We start from the raw sequence: 16,722 nt of genomic DNA, 5'->3' as shown, positions 1-16,722 counted from the left end.
ATTAGGTTTTGTAAGATTTAAGTTTGATTTATCAAAAAATTAAAGGTTTTAAGTCTCACATGTGTCACATGTTTTTTATAAGGTATGAGTTTGATATTTATAAAAGTATCATACAATATGTTAACCTACTTAATATCATTTTTAAATAATTAATATGACATTTTTTAATATTCTAACAAACTAATATATCAATAAACTTAAGTACTTTTTTTTAAATTTAAAGTTATATTTTTAAAAAAATTGATTTTATATGACATTATTTTTAAATATATTTTATTATAATATATTTAAAGATGTCAAAAACTAATATTGTAAAATATGATTAATTTACTAAAAAACTAGCAAATTTGTAATTTAACATAAAATTCAAAATCAAATATATAATAATAATAGCAATAAAAAAATGGTATTTATATTTACTTAATTAAACTGATCTAACAGACATCAAATGTTTTTTTTTATGTTCATGTGGTCAAACAATTTTATCCAAATAGAGAACATTTCAACATGTTTGATACAATATGTGGTTGATTCGAAAATTATAAATTCAAAAGAGTGAAGACCGCCATGTTGAGTTTGTTTTTATGAAAACCCGTATAAATTTTGGGTTTTAGATGTTTCCACTGGTTGAAATTTTTGTATGAAAATGCAATATGTGGTCATCTTTCACACATTCAAAGACTACAATAATAAGAATAATAAACTAAAGATACAGATACAATTTATCACCACGTATAGCTGTACATGTTGCTTCAGTCAATTGATTATGTTGGAAGGATGAACAACATCAATGAATCATATGTTAAACCTATGATCACCTACACTAATGAAAGGTCATTTAGCACAACACAACCCTAAAAACACTAAAGCACCGTCACTTTTTTTTCCTCCTAAATGTGGTGGGAAAGTTACATCTACACAACAAGGGTAACTACAAATACAAGACATGCAAAGCACATCTATTAGTGTGTCAATAAATGGTATTCACCATTCACACTGATACCTATACTTGTACTTATACAGAGTAAATGATGCCACAGCACCACTTCTATTATAGTCTTTCAAAGATTTGTGTTACAGAAGCATCCAAAATGCTCATTGTTTTTTACCTGATGACCTTTTCTTCCCTGAGGGGGATTTCCATTTGCTCTGCATCAAAAATTTTCATTGGTTAATGATAAGCTTAGAAAATGTACTAACTTTTATCAAGAGAAAGAAAAGCAAATAAAAAAGTAGGTGCTGCAATTCTGCAGTGACTCAGTTATTTACCAGTGGCTCGTCATCGGGAACTTCGGCAAATCCGGCACCATCAAGACTTGTTGGACCTTCAAGCGGTTTTTTCACTTCTCTACTAGGACTACTTTGCTCACCACTCTCATTTTGGTTCCCTTCAGGAGCCAAAACTTCTTTTCCATTAACATTTTCTCTCAAAGCTCCTCTTGATTCATCCACCTCTCTTTCTTTTGAACTTCTTTCTTCTTCATCATTTTGAACTTCTTGGGGGGAACTCTCTCTGTCTTCAGAAAGCCCCTCAGCAGAATCCTGCTTCTCTTCGTCTGGTTCCTGCCTCTTGTCATTGGGTTCTTTCTTATTACTCGAGCTCTTCCCTGTCTTACGTCTCTTTCCACGTGAAACTGATTTTGCTTTCTTGTTGGGTTTCTTTTTCTTGGTTACGATGACATCAGACCCTCCATCATCCTGTTCCCCTTCAGAACCGCCTATAACAGAAAACTAAACTAAGTTAAAGGAAAAAAGTAGAAGAGAACAAACTAACAAAGTAGAAGTCTTATATCATAATAAGGAACCATAAAAAACACCTTAACAAGCAAAGGTTACAACACTTTCATGAAAGCAAGACTTCTCAATGATACATGCACATCAGAATCAGATATCTTTTAAGTTACATTACCGGAGTTGAACTCAGCTTCAGATATTGCAGTCTCTTCAGGGTTTGGTAGCTCGGAACTCTCACTAGCCCCCTCTTCATGGAAATTAGTTTTTGATGCCTTTTTTTGTCCACGTTTTGCATGCTTGCTAGGAGATTGTTTACCATTAACTCTAAAAAATAAAATGATACAATACAGATTATAATGATAGAGCATTGAACAAAACCAATGTAAAAAAGACCCTCATCTTTTTTTACTAACATTTTTGTAGTCTTTTTACTCGCTGAACCTCTTGAACTTCGCTGTTTCTTCCCAGTAGAACTATAAACAGTAAAAAAAATCAAGCAACTCATAATCGGTTAAAAGAACATGTCCATTGAAGCTGGTAGAAATAAAACACAAGTTGTACTTAAAGCAGATGAAAATGCATTCAACCTTTCGAAACACGAAATTTTCATATGTAGACGTACAATGCAACCTAATCATTCAAATAAAACTTTAGCTCAAAGCCTAAAACTGATTCACAAACGGAATACTTACGCTTCACGTAAAGATGGAGAATTTGAGGGCTTTAGCTTCTGGAAAAATTATTAACATAAAAAGAGAATCAAACTTCAATGATATTTGATATCTTTTAATGGAAATGGAAAGAGGATAACAGTTGAACTGCTTCAGAGAATGAAGACAAATGGAAAATCATACCTTAGAAGATTTGTAGTCCCCATCGATAACCTCCCAACGTTCTTTTTCCAAATAGAGTTTTTCTACTTCTCCATCATCATATAATACCTTCGACACAACATGACACAGTAAAATTGAGTCAGAATAGTATTACTTAGCTTCAGAATAACTTTAGAACAAGAGTGTGAGCCTACCACGTGCTTCCTCTTTAAAGAATCATAAGACTGAACGGTTCCTTCATAAAATCTACAAAAATCAATACACCAATATGAGAACTTTAATTAGAGATTAAGGAAAACAAGAGAATTGAGAGCTTCAGAAATTTGCCTCTAGGGTTTAAATAGGGGTAGAAAGTGACTAATAATTAAGCCAATAGCGGTCAGAAAGCAAAATCACATATATAAGAACAGATGCAGCACGGAGAACTTAAGATATATGCAAACTAAAAAATGTGAAGTCAAAACAAGCAACTAGAAATGCACAGTTGAAAACAAGCGGTTATAAAATACAGCACTTCTACCAGCTAAACAAGCAGGTGGTGAAGTCAAAATAAGCAGCTAGTTTGGCTTCAGAAAATGTAGTAAAAAATCTTCCAAAATCAATTGAAAAAACACAGTAATTTCTGTTAATTTTTCTTGTTTATCCTTTATATAAACATAGTGGAATCCATGCATTGTTTTGCTTCTACAACATATCTCTATTTGTGATAGGCACTTACTTCTTATCCAAAGGCCACCAAACTTTAATTCTGCAATCGATCAGATCTTCAGCATCACTTTCACCTTTCTTTGTCATACACTGGAGAGAGAAAATAATCAAATCAAACTACTAATACTGTCTAAGAGACTTCCTGGAACACCGACATCATACCATGGCATAGAGGTGATGTGATACTGACATGAAAACCACAAACAAATTGACTGCAAAAGCAATAGAGCGAGTCACCTTAGTCAATCCTCCAATACTTTTTCTTTTTGGCCTTTTCGTAGATCCTAAGGACGACTTGAACTCGTCATTTTCGGTCTCATCAGTTGTCTTTAATTTACCAGGACCCTGCAACAGATGCAGAAAATAAGCAGAAGTCTAAGATCCTAACAAAAGTATAAATTAATTTAGACAGCAAGACTCCACCTTTATGTCATGCTCTTCATATTTGTCAGACTCATCAACATGATAACTCTCCGATGCCTTAATTTTTTGTTCTAGTGAGGGCTCTTTGCCTTTAATCAATTTTCTCTGCATATTTTTGCTACCTGTATCTGGGTTAATTTCTGAATCAAACTGTAATTTCACTCCAGAGGGAACTTCCCCTGAAACTCTTTGAGAAACCTTTGAAGAACTACTTGATCGCGATTTTGCATGGGTAATGGAAGACCGCCTCCGTTTAGGTGCTGGAACAAGTGTTTCTTCTCCTACTTTTCGTTTTTTAATTGTTAATAAATCAGGATCTTTCTGCACCTTCTTACTCAAAGAATGTTCATGACCATTTCTTGATTCAGTAATAGTAGATATCCCCAAGTTACCCAAATTAATTTCTCTGACCATATTTAAGATATCAAAATCATCATCAGCTTTTTTTGTTTCAGTTGTCATGCTCTTGCTCTTGCTCTTGCTCTTGCTCTTTTTCACCTTTTTGCCCTTGGTTCCCTGAGATCTTATCTTCTTTATTATTTTTCCAATGGGCATTTCATTTCTGTCTTTTTCACTGTCCTTTAAAGCATGATCCTCAGCTGATTGAGATGGAACCTGATATAGGAGAAACACTACCACATGATTCAAGATTAAAAATTCACTAGAAATTGCTAATTGATTTTTACCATTTGCATCATGCTTACCATTTCTAATTCAACTGATTCAAATTGAGCCAAGACACTTTCATCAGCCAACCAGGTTTTCACTTCACTTGCCTACCAAATACAATAAACAGATTAAGAAGCATTTTTTTTAGTTAAAGTAATCCAGTATCTCAGTTCCATGTTCTAACAACCTTAAATGAAAATAACCATAATAACATTCTATCAAATAATAAGATGCTATCACCATTTAATCACAGGGAACTGTCTTCATGTAACTAAACTATGCAAGTAAGTCTATGAGATCTCTACCATCATAAAACGTTGAAACACGGACATTCAAAGTGTCTTAATGGGTTAAAAACTAATGCAATTTATATGATGCAACGACGACAATGCTACAAATCAACCTCGTTTAGTTACAATATCATCAAGTAGCAACTATTTGGAGGGCGTTTTGTTTGGCATGTGAAATACACTTGGCAATTTAGCATATCATAAGGAAACTACAATTTGACAAGAGGAGATACCGTAAGATCATTTTCCTTCTCACGTGCTTTGTATAGTGTAGGAGGTAAAGAAATAGAATGAGACAATCCTTGGATATCAACATCCTTCTGTACTAGTCGCTTGGTGATTGCTAACCCAAGTTCACATATGGCATGAGAATTCTGGACATTCATTGATCACAAAGTAAGATTACAGTCACTCATCACCTTTAAATATGCAAAAAAATTATCTATGTAAAAAATATCCCCAACCTTCGACTTTGATGCATCAACCACATCTTCTGAGTGCTTAATACTCTGGAAGATAGAAGTAATGGCAGATATAACTTTTTTCTCTTTGTCAGTAGTTACTTCAAACTTGGCATCTTCATCTCGTTGTACTAGCATTGATAGCACCAAGTGCAACTGCCTGCAAAGTCGGGAGGGAAGAATATGAATTTTGCAAGAAAGAGCATCCGGACATATTCAGTATTTTATAGCTAAAATTTTTATGTTTCAGCCCAAGATGCATTCCACATTCACATTGAAAACATTATCTCCACATTATTTGTGAAGTATAACAAATCAGTAAAATAGATGCATTGTGTTTCATCCAAACAAAAAACTATGCATACAGAAAAACAGCACAGTGCTGATTATATCTTTCAAATATGCATACAATCATAAAAAGCATTATATGTTTAACACAACATAAAATCAGCACACTGGAACCAACAAATACATAAATACCACGGAAAAATCTCCTGCTGCATACAACAACAAAAACTAGTGTGGAATTCAATCGTTTTGAACATATTTTAGAAGAATCTCTAAACATGCATCCAGCACAGAGATGTCCTATATGAGTAAATTAATACCTGTATATAGTATTGTATGCTTTAGCATCCTTGCATTCATCAATATTGGGGCATGATAGGTTAGCAAGCGCATGAACTAGGTATGGAAGGATGTACTCAGGATAATTGGTCAAGGAATTTGCATCTGATTGCCCTGAAAGCTGCCCAACCCTTGCTTGGTGATGCATGTGAATAATGTCAGTTAAGTTCTGCTTCTCCTACATTAACAAACACAATTCATCAACAATGACACAAAATTGATGTGAAAACTAGGAAATTTGCAATTGCAAAAGGATTAAATCAATCAAAATATTACCTCTGCAAACTCCTCTGGCTTGGATCTAAATATGTCAAATATAAAGGCACATGCATATTTAGCTTCCAAAAGGTGGTCTTTTATATATTGATGAACTTTGCTTAAGAAAACCTTCTTAGCTTGAGGGAAGCCAATCTATTAGACCAAATATAAGACAGGAGAAGTAGTTATTTCTACAGTGGAATGAAAACTTCAACAAATCAATTTCACCCTATACACATAACTTGTGTTTACCTAATAGAGTCTTGGGATACAAGAATCCAATGGACGTACTCCCCAGTTTCTACCCTGATCTACACACTACAAATAACATAGTACCTAAGATTATTAGGCATGTTTGTTGTCGTGGTTACACTCAACAGTAAGAAACCAGATCCAGTGACTATAAAATGTGTCCTTGCGAGCTATCCTTAGACCCAAAAAAGGATAAAAGTGTTATTACCCTATGTCCAGATAATTTTATCACCCAAATAAAAGTGCCATCAAAGTCTATCCTAGCTCCGTCGTTAGGCTGCCTGCATCATCCATGCTTCAGGCCCATTAAGCCGGAGCATAGGAGGTGTGTTGGAAAATCCACCTTAATTACAACATTTGGGTTTGCTTCATTGCAGACTCCGGCACCATTATTGTGTTGGCCTGTTGAGTGTGAGGGGGCGGGCTTAATCCTACATTGCCTAGAAATATGATCAAGTAGTGCTTATAAAGTTTGGACAGTCCTCACCTTACAAGTCGGTATTGTAGGGTTGAGTAACTCAACCCAAATTCTATGATTATGTTGGGAATTACTTTGTAACAGATTATATTTCTAGAATTAGACTTATTAACTGTACTTCCTGTTCTGCCAAGGAATCCCTCAAATCATGAGATTTTAGCTTACTGTAGTTTCTTTCATTTATTTATAAGGCCATGCGTGTATATATATCCAAGTTCTAACCCACAATTGCATCACCAAATTATGAACAATATTCTCTACTTTCCAATCTCTGAAACTTCTTAATAACGTAATGAACGAATAAAAATGCTCAAGAAGAAATTAAAGTAAATAGAAGGGGGGTACTACCTCGGATGCCCTTAAAGTTAAGTGAAAAATATCAACAGGAATCTTATGATCCCAGAGCCTAGCCAAACGAAGAACTGCTTTTGCAGAAGCAAGCCTCAGATGGGCCTTATCGACTGAACTGCAAGAGGGCATAAATCAGTACATAATATTTGAACCCACAAAACCAATTTGAAATTATACGGAGAAAGAATGACAATTTTCATAGAAATCAATTAAAACATATAGCTCTGTAAAGGTATTATACCTCGACTTTATGTCCTTTGATATTTCACCATAAGAAAGCATGTTTCGTAAGATATCCAAAAGACCGTCAATACCAGGACGAACAAGAGCATCTTTGACAGGCAAATAGCTTTTAACTACAGTTTTGATTCCATATATCTGCAGCAAGAAAGAAAAAGAAGAGATACAAAGGGGGAGAATAAAACAAACTGTCATCAAGCAGCTAGCTTACAAACATGATATCCAGTAAGATCAAATCTATATCGAATGTCATGCAGATACTATCTGAAGTATATGCAAAAATGGAATAGACTATCTTCATACCTACCTTCAACACACAAATATCACTTTTATCATCCCAAGCTGCTCCTGTATGATCATCTTTCTGAAAACATAATACATGCATTTAAATAGAAATTGATTACTTTTGGCACTTATCCCATAAAGAGGAATTTCATTCTAAGGAATTTAAAAGGCTTACACCATCACTTTTCAGAATCTTGTTTATTATAAATTCTTCAATTTCACTCTCTCTAGTTTCAAATACAGGCATTGCAGTCTGTGCTATACAACCCAAAGACTGCAAAACTGTGGGAAGATGTGTTTTCTCCTCCAGCATACCTACAAGCCTCTGCATATAAGGTCAGAACAATAAGAATAAAACACTCCAAAGTATTATATTAAAGATGAAATTACATTTACTTCACTAGAGATAAGGGCTAGTTACACCTTTCTTGTTTGGAAAATGACACACCACCTACCTTGTTTTATGTACTGTTCTTACACCTTTGATACCTTTATTATTTAAAGAAATCATATTTACATCCCCTACTTATATGTACCAACCATATGCGACGTACCATTAACAATAACAAAGCAAGAGAGTAGGTGTGAGTTTTAAATCAAGAAAGGTTCAAAGTGTAATTAGCAGTAACCTCAGGGTAGGCCAATAAAACTATCCATATAATAAATCATATGAAAACCTTGTATAGAACAGAGAGAGACTTGAGGCCATCATCCTTTGTTATTGCTGCTAAAGCATGCACGGCATACTTTGCCTGTCTCCGACTGCCTTCTAAACATAGTCTTTCTAACATAAGGTCTACAGAACTGCATGACAAAGGGAAACATTAAGAATAAGAGTATTATAAAAGTAAATGTAATTGAGAGTTAGTAAGTTTGACTGTGGCACCTTGATGTAACTGCTAGTTGTTCTCGAATAGTACCACCAGCCGTTGCTAAAACATTCAAAATACCCTCTTTGATCATATCATTATTATTATCCTTGAGTAACTTCACCAGTTCCTCCTCACTACCATTAAAAAAGTGCGGACTGAAACGAGCAACTATCTGCACATTATATAAGTGAGTTTACCGGAAGTTAGAAAAGGTGATTCCAATACCTTAAATTTCCATGTCCAAAATGTCTGAAAATATCCAGTTTCATATCAAAATTACAGAAGTAATGTGAAACAAATGAAAAGGGCACTGCAAAAGTACAAAAACTCTGACTCATGAAGATATTGACAAACCATTAAAGGACCTTCTCCAACAGGTTAAACGTTAAGATGAATAAGGTCTGTGACATGATATCAGTGTCCCTTAAACCAAAAGCACAATTCTTGCCACATTTTAAGCTCAGGGACTTCACATGAGAAGCTGTGCTAAAGATATCAATATCAATAAAATCCAGTGTTGTCAACCGCAGATCGCAGAAAAAAGCGATTTGTTCAAATTCCTCTACGCAGTAGTTCTATAGTGCCACTATTTGACAATATTTTGTACTAAATAAATAGTGTATCGCAGAATAATAGTAATTTGTTTGAATTCCCCTACACTATAGCACTGCTATTTTAACAACACTGTTAAAATCACTCATGGGCCTTCTCAGCTAATCTTATAAGCTTAAGTTTTGGGGAAGAATTCGTACTTGACTGATATTCTCCCTAAGCCCAAATATACCAATTAGTCAGCAGCAAGAAAAGGCAAAAAAGGGCATAGTAAACTTTTATTCCCCCCTCCTTTTTTACAATGAACTCAACTTTAAATTGTTCAAGAATCATGGCAGAGAATGTGTCATACAAATGTCCAAGAACTAAGTGCAGTAAATCAATACACCCAAAATGACATGTTTTTACCACTAATATCTTCATGCAAGATTGTATACGCTGATCATTCTCTGCAGATTTATATCTGATCACTTCTGAAAGAACAGCTGTTGCATGCTCCTTGTTGAATAGCAAATAGGAGCATTTGAAATATAAGGTATTCAGAAATTCATTGAGCTGATGATTCTCGCCAAGTATTTTAATCAAATCATCCTGCAAACATAAAAGTAAAAAATAACCAGCATCAATAAATAACAAACTGTAATTACAGTTTCTTTCTTTCCTCATTATAAACGAAACATAAGAGTAGGTCAGTCTAAATGACTAAATCACAGTAAGATTGTACCATTTGTATGTTCAAATACTACTCTCCTAATATACACCAAGGGTCAAAAATTTGTTCAGAATTACAATGCTAACAACTATATAAATTAATCTCATTAGTACCTTTTGAATAAGTTCGTGCAAGTAACTGGAAAGCAGATCCAGAGATGTGTGTAAAATGTATTGGTAACTGTTAACATCAAATCTAAATTTACTCTATAGATTAATTCTTAGCTGTACACTATCGTAGATTAGAACAAATTTAGGATTTGATGCTCATTAGCTTTTATTCTAATTGTAAATCCTGTACAATTTTTTATAAATAGATGGCAGTCTGATCTCGGTAGACACATAGAAACCATAAACATTATACTAACAAATTCTGAAGCTTAGAAATGTAGCCCCCAGAAACTGGGTATTAGCATCAAATACTAAGTTCTCGTATCTTCACTTCGATGATTAATTCCCATACACTGTGTAACCATGATATCCCAAATCACTATCTTAAAAAACATATATATTAGTTTCGGATTATATTACCCTGTATGCACGAGTTTGATGAAAGCTAGTATTTGGATCGATAAGATTCGTCAAAATTTTCCAGATATTAGTGTCATTTAATTGATCAAGAATCTGGAAACTCTCCTCAGCCTTTGTTGGCTCTGCAAATGAACGAGACATTACTCGAAAACAGAATGCGATCTTTTTTTGAACCTCGGGATTTTCTTTATCCTGCAGTTAAAAGAGGTCAATCCCTTTTCCACATCAAATTTCCTTTAAAAGTTCAGCTTTTTAACTTCCAAGGTCACATACCTGACTATTCTGTCTCAGAGCTAGATACTTGTGCAGCTCCTCTTGTAACCTGCCATCAAAGTGGTATCATGAAAACTGCAAATTTGATACGCCAGGAAAAATATAAGTCATCAAATAAGTCAACCAAGGTCACCTTTGTTTTTGCTCCAGTATATTTTCAAGAGCCTTGACCTCTACTTTATCTAATCCAGAGAAAATATCAACCCAATGTTTAACCATATCATTAATAGAAAACTCTGATGGAAACAGAGACCCACACAAAACAGATTCGATTGTATCTGATCTGAAGAACGAAGCAAACAAAACATGCGTCAATACTTAGTTAGAACACCTTTATTAGATATAACCGTGCTATGCAGCAGAAATATTTCACCTGAACTCTTTGTCATAGAAACATCTAAGGATCTTCCCTGGAATCCAGTCATATCCACCAGGGTTAACAGTGTCGGAGCTTTTCTCACAAAAAGTTCTATATATCTCGGCTAATCTTTCCATGGTATACTTTTTAACAAGTTGCTGGACAAGTAAACCAAAACAAAGATGAAATTGAAATAGAATCGTCAGAAATAAGAGAGAATGTTAGAAAAACAATAATGTTGATTGGAGGAATACATACAGATTTGTCATGAAGCCGTTCTGCAACAAGATTAACAGCTTCAGGAGGAACTGCATGTAGGGCATGACATGCCACATCACAGATAACAGCCACAACTTGCTTTCGAAAGTTTTCATCAAAATCCAGAAGCCGGTCACAAACGGCAGCTAAAAAGTTTTACCAAACCAAACTTAGCAGATATAGATAGAAACAAATTCAATATAAGAAGCTGGCACTGAACATGTTTTACATATTTAATGGACTCACAGATTATATGAGAAGCTTCAGCCCTATGAGGATTTGACAGAAGAGAACTTTTTACATGCTCAAGGACAGACATGCGAACCCCAAAATCACTATCAGTCAACCTCTTCAAAAACTCTGAAAGTATTGGCTGAAATGCCTCAACAATGGAAGTTCCCGGAAGAGCAATTATATCTCCAACCAAATTCACTGCTTTCAGACGGGTTTCCAATTTGTCAGACTGTAAATTTACAAATTACAAATGAGAATCCAGGCATCACATTTGGATTACAGTCAACAGTACAATTTTGCTTAAACTCATAAACTAAATTTGATGAAAGATAAAAATGCCACAATAACTTCTTGATATGGTAATGTTAGAACTTCATAAATTCTAAAGAACATGAACTCCACAATGCATAACAACATAACATTTACACAACAAAAATCTTATCATAGCATCAAGGTCAATTTAGTGGAAACATATGTGATAGAACTGGTAGATTAAGACAATTACTAACAAAATGCTACTTCAGAAACCACAGGGAACATCAGGAAAACCAATAAAACAGTTATTTACCTGTAGCTCCCCTGTGACATAAGGGAGAACTCCAGATAGGATCTGTGGAGCACAGCAACAGACATCGTATAATACTTCAAGGTACTCAACTTGACTGTTCACTGTCTTGCTTTCTCCCAACACTAATGACAGAAAAAATTGTTTAATGCTAGGTTCAAGTGTTCCTATGCATTGCTGTATGACATCCATGGAAAGCTTCCTTGCAGCTGCAGTAACATCCTGCAATTAAAAAATCAGCAAATTCTGTTTCTTATATAATATTAGAGATAACACAAAAGACTAGATTCATCCTCCAAGAGCATATGCTCTCTCCCAATAATAGGATAAAAATATAAGAAAAAGTACTTACTCTTTTATCACGACCTAATGTGGACAGTAGAATAGATAAAAGATCCTCATGAACATCCTCACTCTCCTCTAAGAGAACGGCCATAACATTTTGCATGGATGATAGAACACTTTCTGGATGATCATCTCTGATCATGAAACAGAATATACAACCCCGATTATTAATACAAAAAGGATATTTATTCAAGAAAAAGAGTATAAAAAAGTTTACATTCAAGAAGTACTACTTATGATTATTGGCCCAAAACCAGTAGCACCCAGAAGCATCACGCAATACAAATGATTGACAACTCAATTAGATAATACAATAACTGGTAAATAATGAGAAATAGTTCAAAATAAGGCAACAAAATCAAAAAGTGATCAACCTAAATACACAAAAACTTGTGTTATACACAGCATGGTTTCAGGTAGAGTAAAATGCCAAGCATCACACATACAATATCCCAAAGGCATTAAAAAAACAGAACACAAAAAAACAAGATAGGCAGGACAGTGAGCAATAAATCTAGCTATGCTGTCGGTCTTAGATAGCGGCGCGGAGCACCGAACCCCAAAAATGGGATTGTGGGATCGTAGATAGTGGGATGACCGCTATTGCAAAGGTCAAAAAACAGTATATAAACTAAACATAAAATACAATCAGTATACAAAAGTACTATAAAAAAAATAGCAAAATACACAAAATTAAAGCGGTAATCATACTTAATAACCAAAATCCAACATCAAAATCAAATTATAATAGTAATCAAAATCAAGTTCTAATAGTAATCGTAATCAACAAAACATAGAACAGAGAACAGATCAGAAGAAACAGAGTTATAGAAAGAACGAAAATAACATAGCAAGAACAGAATAATGCTGAACGGAGCAAGAACAGAACGAAAACGACAGAGCAAAAATGATGGCAACAGAGGAAAAACGAAAACGGTATCTTTTTCTCTTCGTGGGTTTATAATAATAAAAAATTAGGGCTTAAGTGGGTGTGAAATACCCAGTTACTCTTAATGAAGAGTAAAAAAGTTAAATAAAAAAAACTGCATTTCTTAAAAAGCCCTATAGTGGGTTTGATAGCGGGTTGAGCTGGGATAGCAGGTCGCGATTAGGGTACGATTTGCGGCTGGGAGCGCCAACACCGTTGAACGCGTTTTCCCGCCAAGTACACCAATAAAATATCAAATTTGCAACCAAGGAAGCAAAAAGCATAATATTTCAGGGGAACAATATAACTCTTAACATGAGCACACGTATACAATTAACAAAGCAAAAAATTTTATGATAAACTAACCTCGCAACTGCAAAAAAAGTACTGAACATCTCATTCACCAGATCATCACATTCAAGATCCAACATTACAACACATGATCTATATTTTGCAAGAGTCTCCAACATAGCAACTTCCTGGCCAAAGGATGGACCACCTATATCACTAAGACCACTAAAAGTGCTCACGATCAACTGAAAGATATCCTACAAATTGATCAAACAAAGATTAGGATGAATGTTCCCAGCAAAATTTCTCTTAACGCTTAGCTGATGGTAAAGGATAATCATTATAACATTTTAAGTTAAAAATAATAAACCAAATTTGTATAATTTATATAACCAGGGTAAATGGAAGGCACCTTTAGAACGTCGTCACTGTAAGGAGCTTCAGGTGCAGTGATCCGAGTTATCTCACAAACACATGTTGCAACTAGAAGTTTTATATCGCTATCTTGGTGCTTCAGCAATTCTGGCTTAACAATTGCATTCAAAAAGGGTTTCATTGACTCCAATGCTGAAGCTGATGGTGATTGATCCATGTCAGTAAGACATGCTGCCGCTTGCTGCAGATCAAGAAACATTTTTTTGTGGGGAGCGTTAGTAGTTGCCAATCAAAAATCAACTCAACACGTGAAATGAAAAGTGTAAAACAGATCATATAAGTAAAAATAAAATACTTTCTAATATTAGATACCATTGTGGCAAACATTTGGCCTCAAGCATTAGATTAGCCGATTCTTATAAACTGGTTTATATTGTAAAGTGTAATTTTGTTTTTGGTGATAGCACATTCATTTGGCAATTGAAAAATGATAAACCTACTAATACTCCGAAATCCATTGTCGTCAACCCCGAGTAGTAAATATCAGCGAAAAGAATTTTCAGCAACAGCTTAGCAAAATTAGTACTTTTATTATGACTTGAAAGTTCAGCCATAATTGAGAGATCTAGTGGCAAACTGGCAAGCAAGTGTCACAAAACTATGACAGTGTGTCCATATGACTAACCTAAACAATATTATAAACTTCAAACGAAGGCTTATTATGTTCCTCAATTTTCTTTCTTCATACTTCTCATTGCTTAATCGACATGGTCCTAGGTCAATGAAACTAAACTATTCTATTATTAGTTACTACACATCTGGTTACAGGCTTATGGCACATTTACTGAGCCATCTCATCCATGCACTACCTTAAAAGGATACTTAAATTTTTCCAAAAGAATAAACATTAATACAAAGGATCTAGCGATTTAAAAGCCTTTGCAAGTGAAAACATTAATTTATTACCACATGTATATCATATTAAGCCAAGACCTCAAATAATACGTTTCGTAGATACAACAATATTTACGTCAAAAAATAAGCTGACCAATCATTCAGCAAGTGTGATGCCACATCTTTCTATGTCAATTGTTTTGGAATAAAAAAATCTTCCATAATCTATAAGCTATCTCATAAAACATAATTCAACTTTAGTAAACGCCACTTTCAATCTCCTGTACGTTTCAAAATTGAAAATGGTACATTCATCCAGAAATGCACACTCTCACTAGCACAATATTATACGATTCAACAAATTCCAGGATTCATTACAGTAAGTGATTCCTTTACTAATTGAAAAAGTAGACAATAAGACACAAACAAATGGTTGAAACTCGCAGCAACTAATTTCTTCCTTTTCCTTCTAGTTTCACTTTGTTCTTTCCCTCCATTATTTCTCATTCAAAGTTGAAATACTCAAATAGCTTTACACAGTTTTCGCAGCATTCATTCGTCCAAAATATGGGTCTGTTTGGATTGGCTTATGATTATCTATTGGCCTAAGCACTTGTTATCCTGTTTGGAAGATTTTATGGAAACTTCTTACGACTTGTTCATAAGTTGTTTTCAGCTAATTTCCATCAGTTGTCAAAGATAGCTAATGAAAACAACGTATAGCTTATATGAAAAAAGTTTGACTTTAGGTTATCTTTTGTTCTAGAAATAGCCTATGCATAAGCACCGATACATTAATGAAGTTGTTTATCCAAAGTTCCAAACAGGGCCTATGTACACCTATAACTTAACTAGAACACAGGAAAATACCAACTTTTAACAGTACAAAAACCCCAAGCAGCAGCACCTTCAATCTCCTTTTGAAGGACTAAGTCTATATTTTGGTACATATTTAAGATTTTAAAAAATTTGAAAGAAAAACACGATAGATAATCATCATATAAGTATAACATTTCAATCACAAAAGGTGCTCCACAAACTTGCTTCAAATTAACCAAAGTCTCGCATCAAACAAAGTAAATCTGACAATTTAACACCTCAATTGCAAAAAGCCCACTAACACAACCAAAACCCTCCATCCAAACATACTCTTAACATATAAACCTAATTCAAAAGATGCTCCACAAGCTTGCTTCAAATTATCCAAAGACTCACATCAAACAAAGTAAATCTAACAATTTAACTACTAAATTGCAAAAGGATACTAATACAACCCACCCACCAGAAGAACCACAAAACTTAAAACCAATCTATGCACTAGAGCTTCTAAAATCTAACAATTTAACTCCTAAAATTCACTTCCTTACTCTATGCATTAGGTCCCCTTACACTAGAAACAGAAAATAACAGACATCATAACTAACCCCAAAACAAAAATTCGAAATCTTTCATAATTAAAGCACGGATTTTTAAACCTAATTGGGAAAGAAAGCAACGAAAATTTCAAAAAATTGAATAATAAAAAAGAGGGCACACCTTCAAGAGCTCGATGAGAGGCTCCGTAGAAGAAGGAAGTATTTCGAGTTTGGATCCCAGCTCCTTGAGCTGAAGGTGAGGCTTCTGATCCATTTTCTCAAAAACGACGTCGTTTTATAGATGCGCGTGTTTTATCATGGAAGAAAACGGTTTAAAGCAGAAGACAGAAGAAAGTGAAGTGAAGAAGTGGAGAAGGAGAATTGAAAGAAGGGTTTTGGTTTCTCTTTCTATCTATCTATGTTGCTGTTGTTATTACTGGTTGTGCTTGCGTGTGTGTGGTGTCGTGAAGTGGAGAGAGGATTTCGATTTTCGAACATCGAACCCAAACGCTCTTCAAATCCAAATCTATGCTATATTTCACGCGCTGACTTTTTAATGTACTCTATTTTG

General features: G+C 34.5%; 1 protein-coding gene across 2 annotated transcripts; it reads right to left on the bottom strand.

Moving 5' to 3' along the window:
• Positions 1-679: 679 nt before the first annotated feature.
• Positions 680-16,686, bottom strand: LOC101492582 (sister chromatid cohesion protein PDS5 homolog A). 2 transcript variants are annotated; one of them, XM_004486296.3, is made up of 33 exons: positions 16,333-16,681; positions 13,940-14,143; positions 13,603-13,784; positions 12,316-12,442; positions 11,967-12,185; positions 11,411-11,627; positions 11,165-11,310; positions 10,922-11,064; positions 10,682-10,831; positions 10,549-10,597; positions 10,276-10,467; positions 9,442-9,624; positions 8,496-8,653; positions 8,287-8,413; positions 7,785-7,934; positions 7,632-7,688; positions 7,326-7,462; positions 7,082-7,199; positions 6,022-6,156; positions 5,727-5,923; positions 5,122-5,278; positions 4,891-5,031; positions 4,403-4,474; positions 3,699-4,313; positions 3,513-3,620; positions 3,286-3,365; positions 2,762-2,813; positions 2,589-2,675; positions 2,427-2,464; positions 2,148-2,207; positions 1,910-2,058; positions 1,270-1,718; positions 680-1,149 (listed from the first exon to the last, which is right to left on the bottom strand). In XM_004486296.3, the coding sequence occupies exons 1-33, from the start codon at positions 16,423-16,425 to the stop codon at positions 1,096-1,098; spliced, it is 5,046 nt and encodes a 1,681-aa protein (XP_004486353.1). In that variant the 5' UTR covers positions 16,426-16,681; the 3' UTR covers positions 680-1,095. The 2 variants fall into 2 exon arrangements, 1 of the variants encoding a protein (XP_004486353.1); XR_012163425.1 differs by lacking the exon at positions 680-1,149 and having other exon boundaries at positions 1,487-1,718; positions 1,818-2,058; positions 16,333-16,686.
• Positions 16,687-16,722: the final 36 nt, after the last annotated feature.

Source organism: Cicer arietinum, chromosome 1 (assembly GCF_000331145.2).
Source record: "Cicer arietinum cultivar CDC Frontier isolate Library 1 chromosome 1, Cicar.CDCFrontier_v2.0, whole genome shotgun sequence".
NCBI classification, from domain to species: Eukaryota; Viridiplantae; Streptophyta; class Magnoliopsida; order Fabales; family Fabaceae; genus Cicer; species Cicer arietinum.
This window is presented reverse-complemented; position numbering and strand designations above follow the sequence as displayed.

Excerpts from the sequence above, each read along its gene's own strand:
- LOC101492582 (XM_004486296.3), bottom strand. The coding sequence starts at position 16,425 with ATGGATCAGAAGCCTCACCTTCAGCTCAAGGAGCTGGGATCCAAACTC. Across the intron at positions 11,628-11,966 it reads ATGTCACAGGGGAGCTACAG|TCTGACAAATTGGAAACCCG; the intron begins GTAAATAACTGT and ends GTAAATTTACAG. Across the intron at positions 10,598-10,681 it reads ATACTGGAGCAAAAACAAAG|GTTACAAGAGGAGCTGCACA; the intron begins GTGACCTTGGTT and ends CTTTGATGGCAG.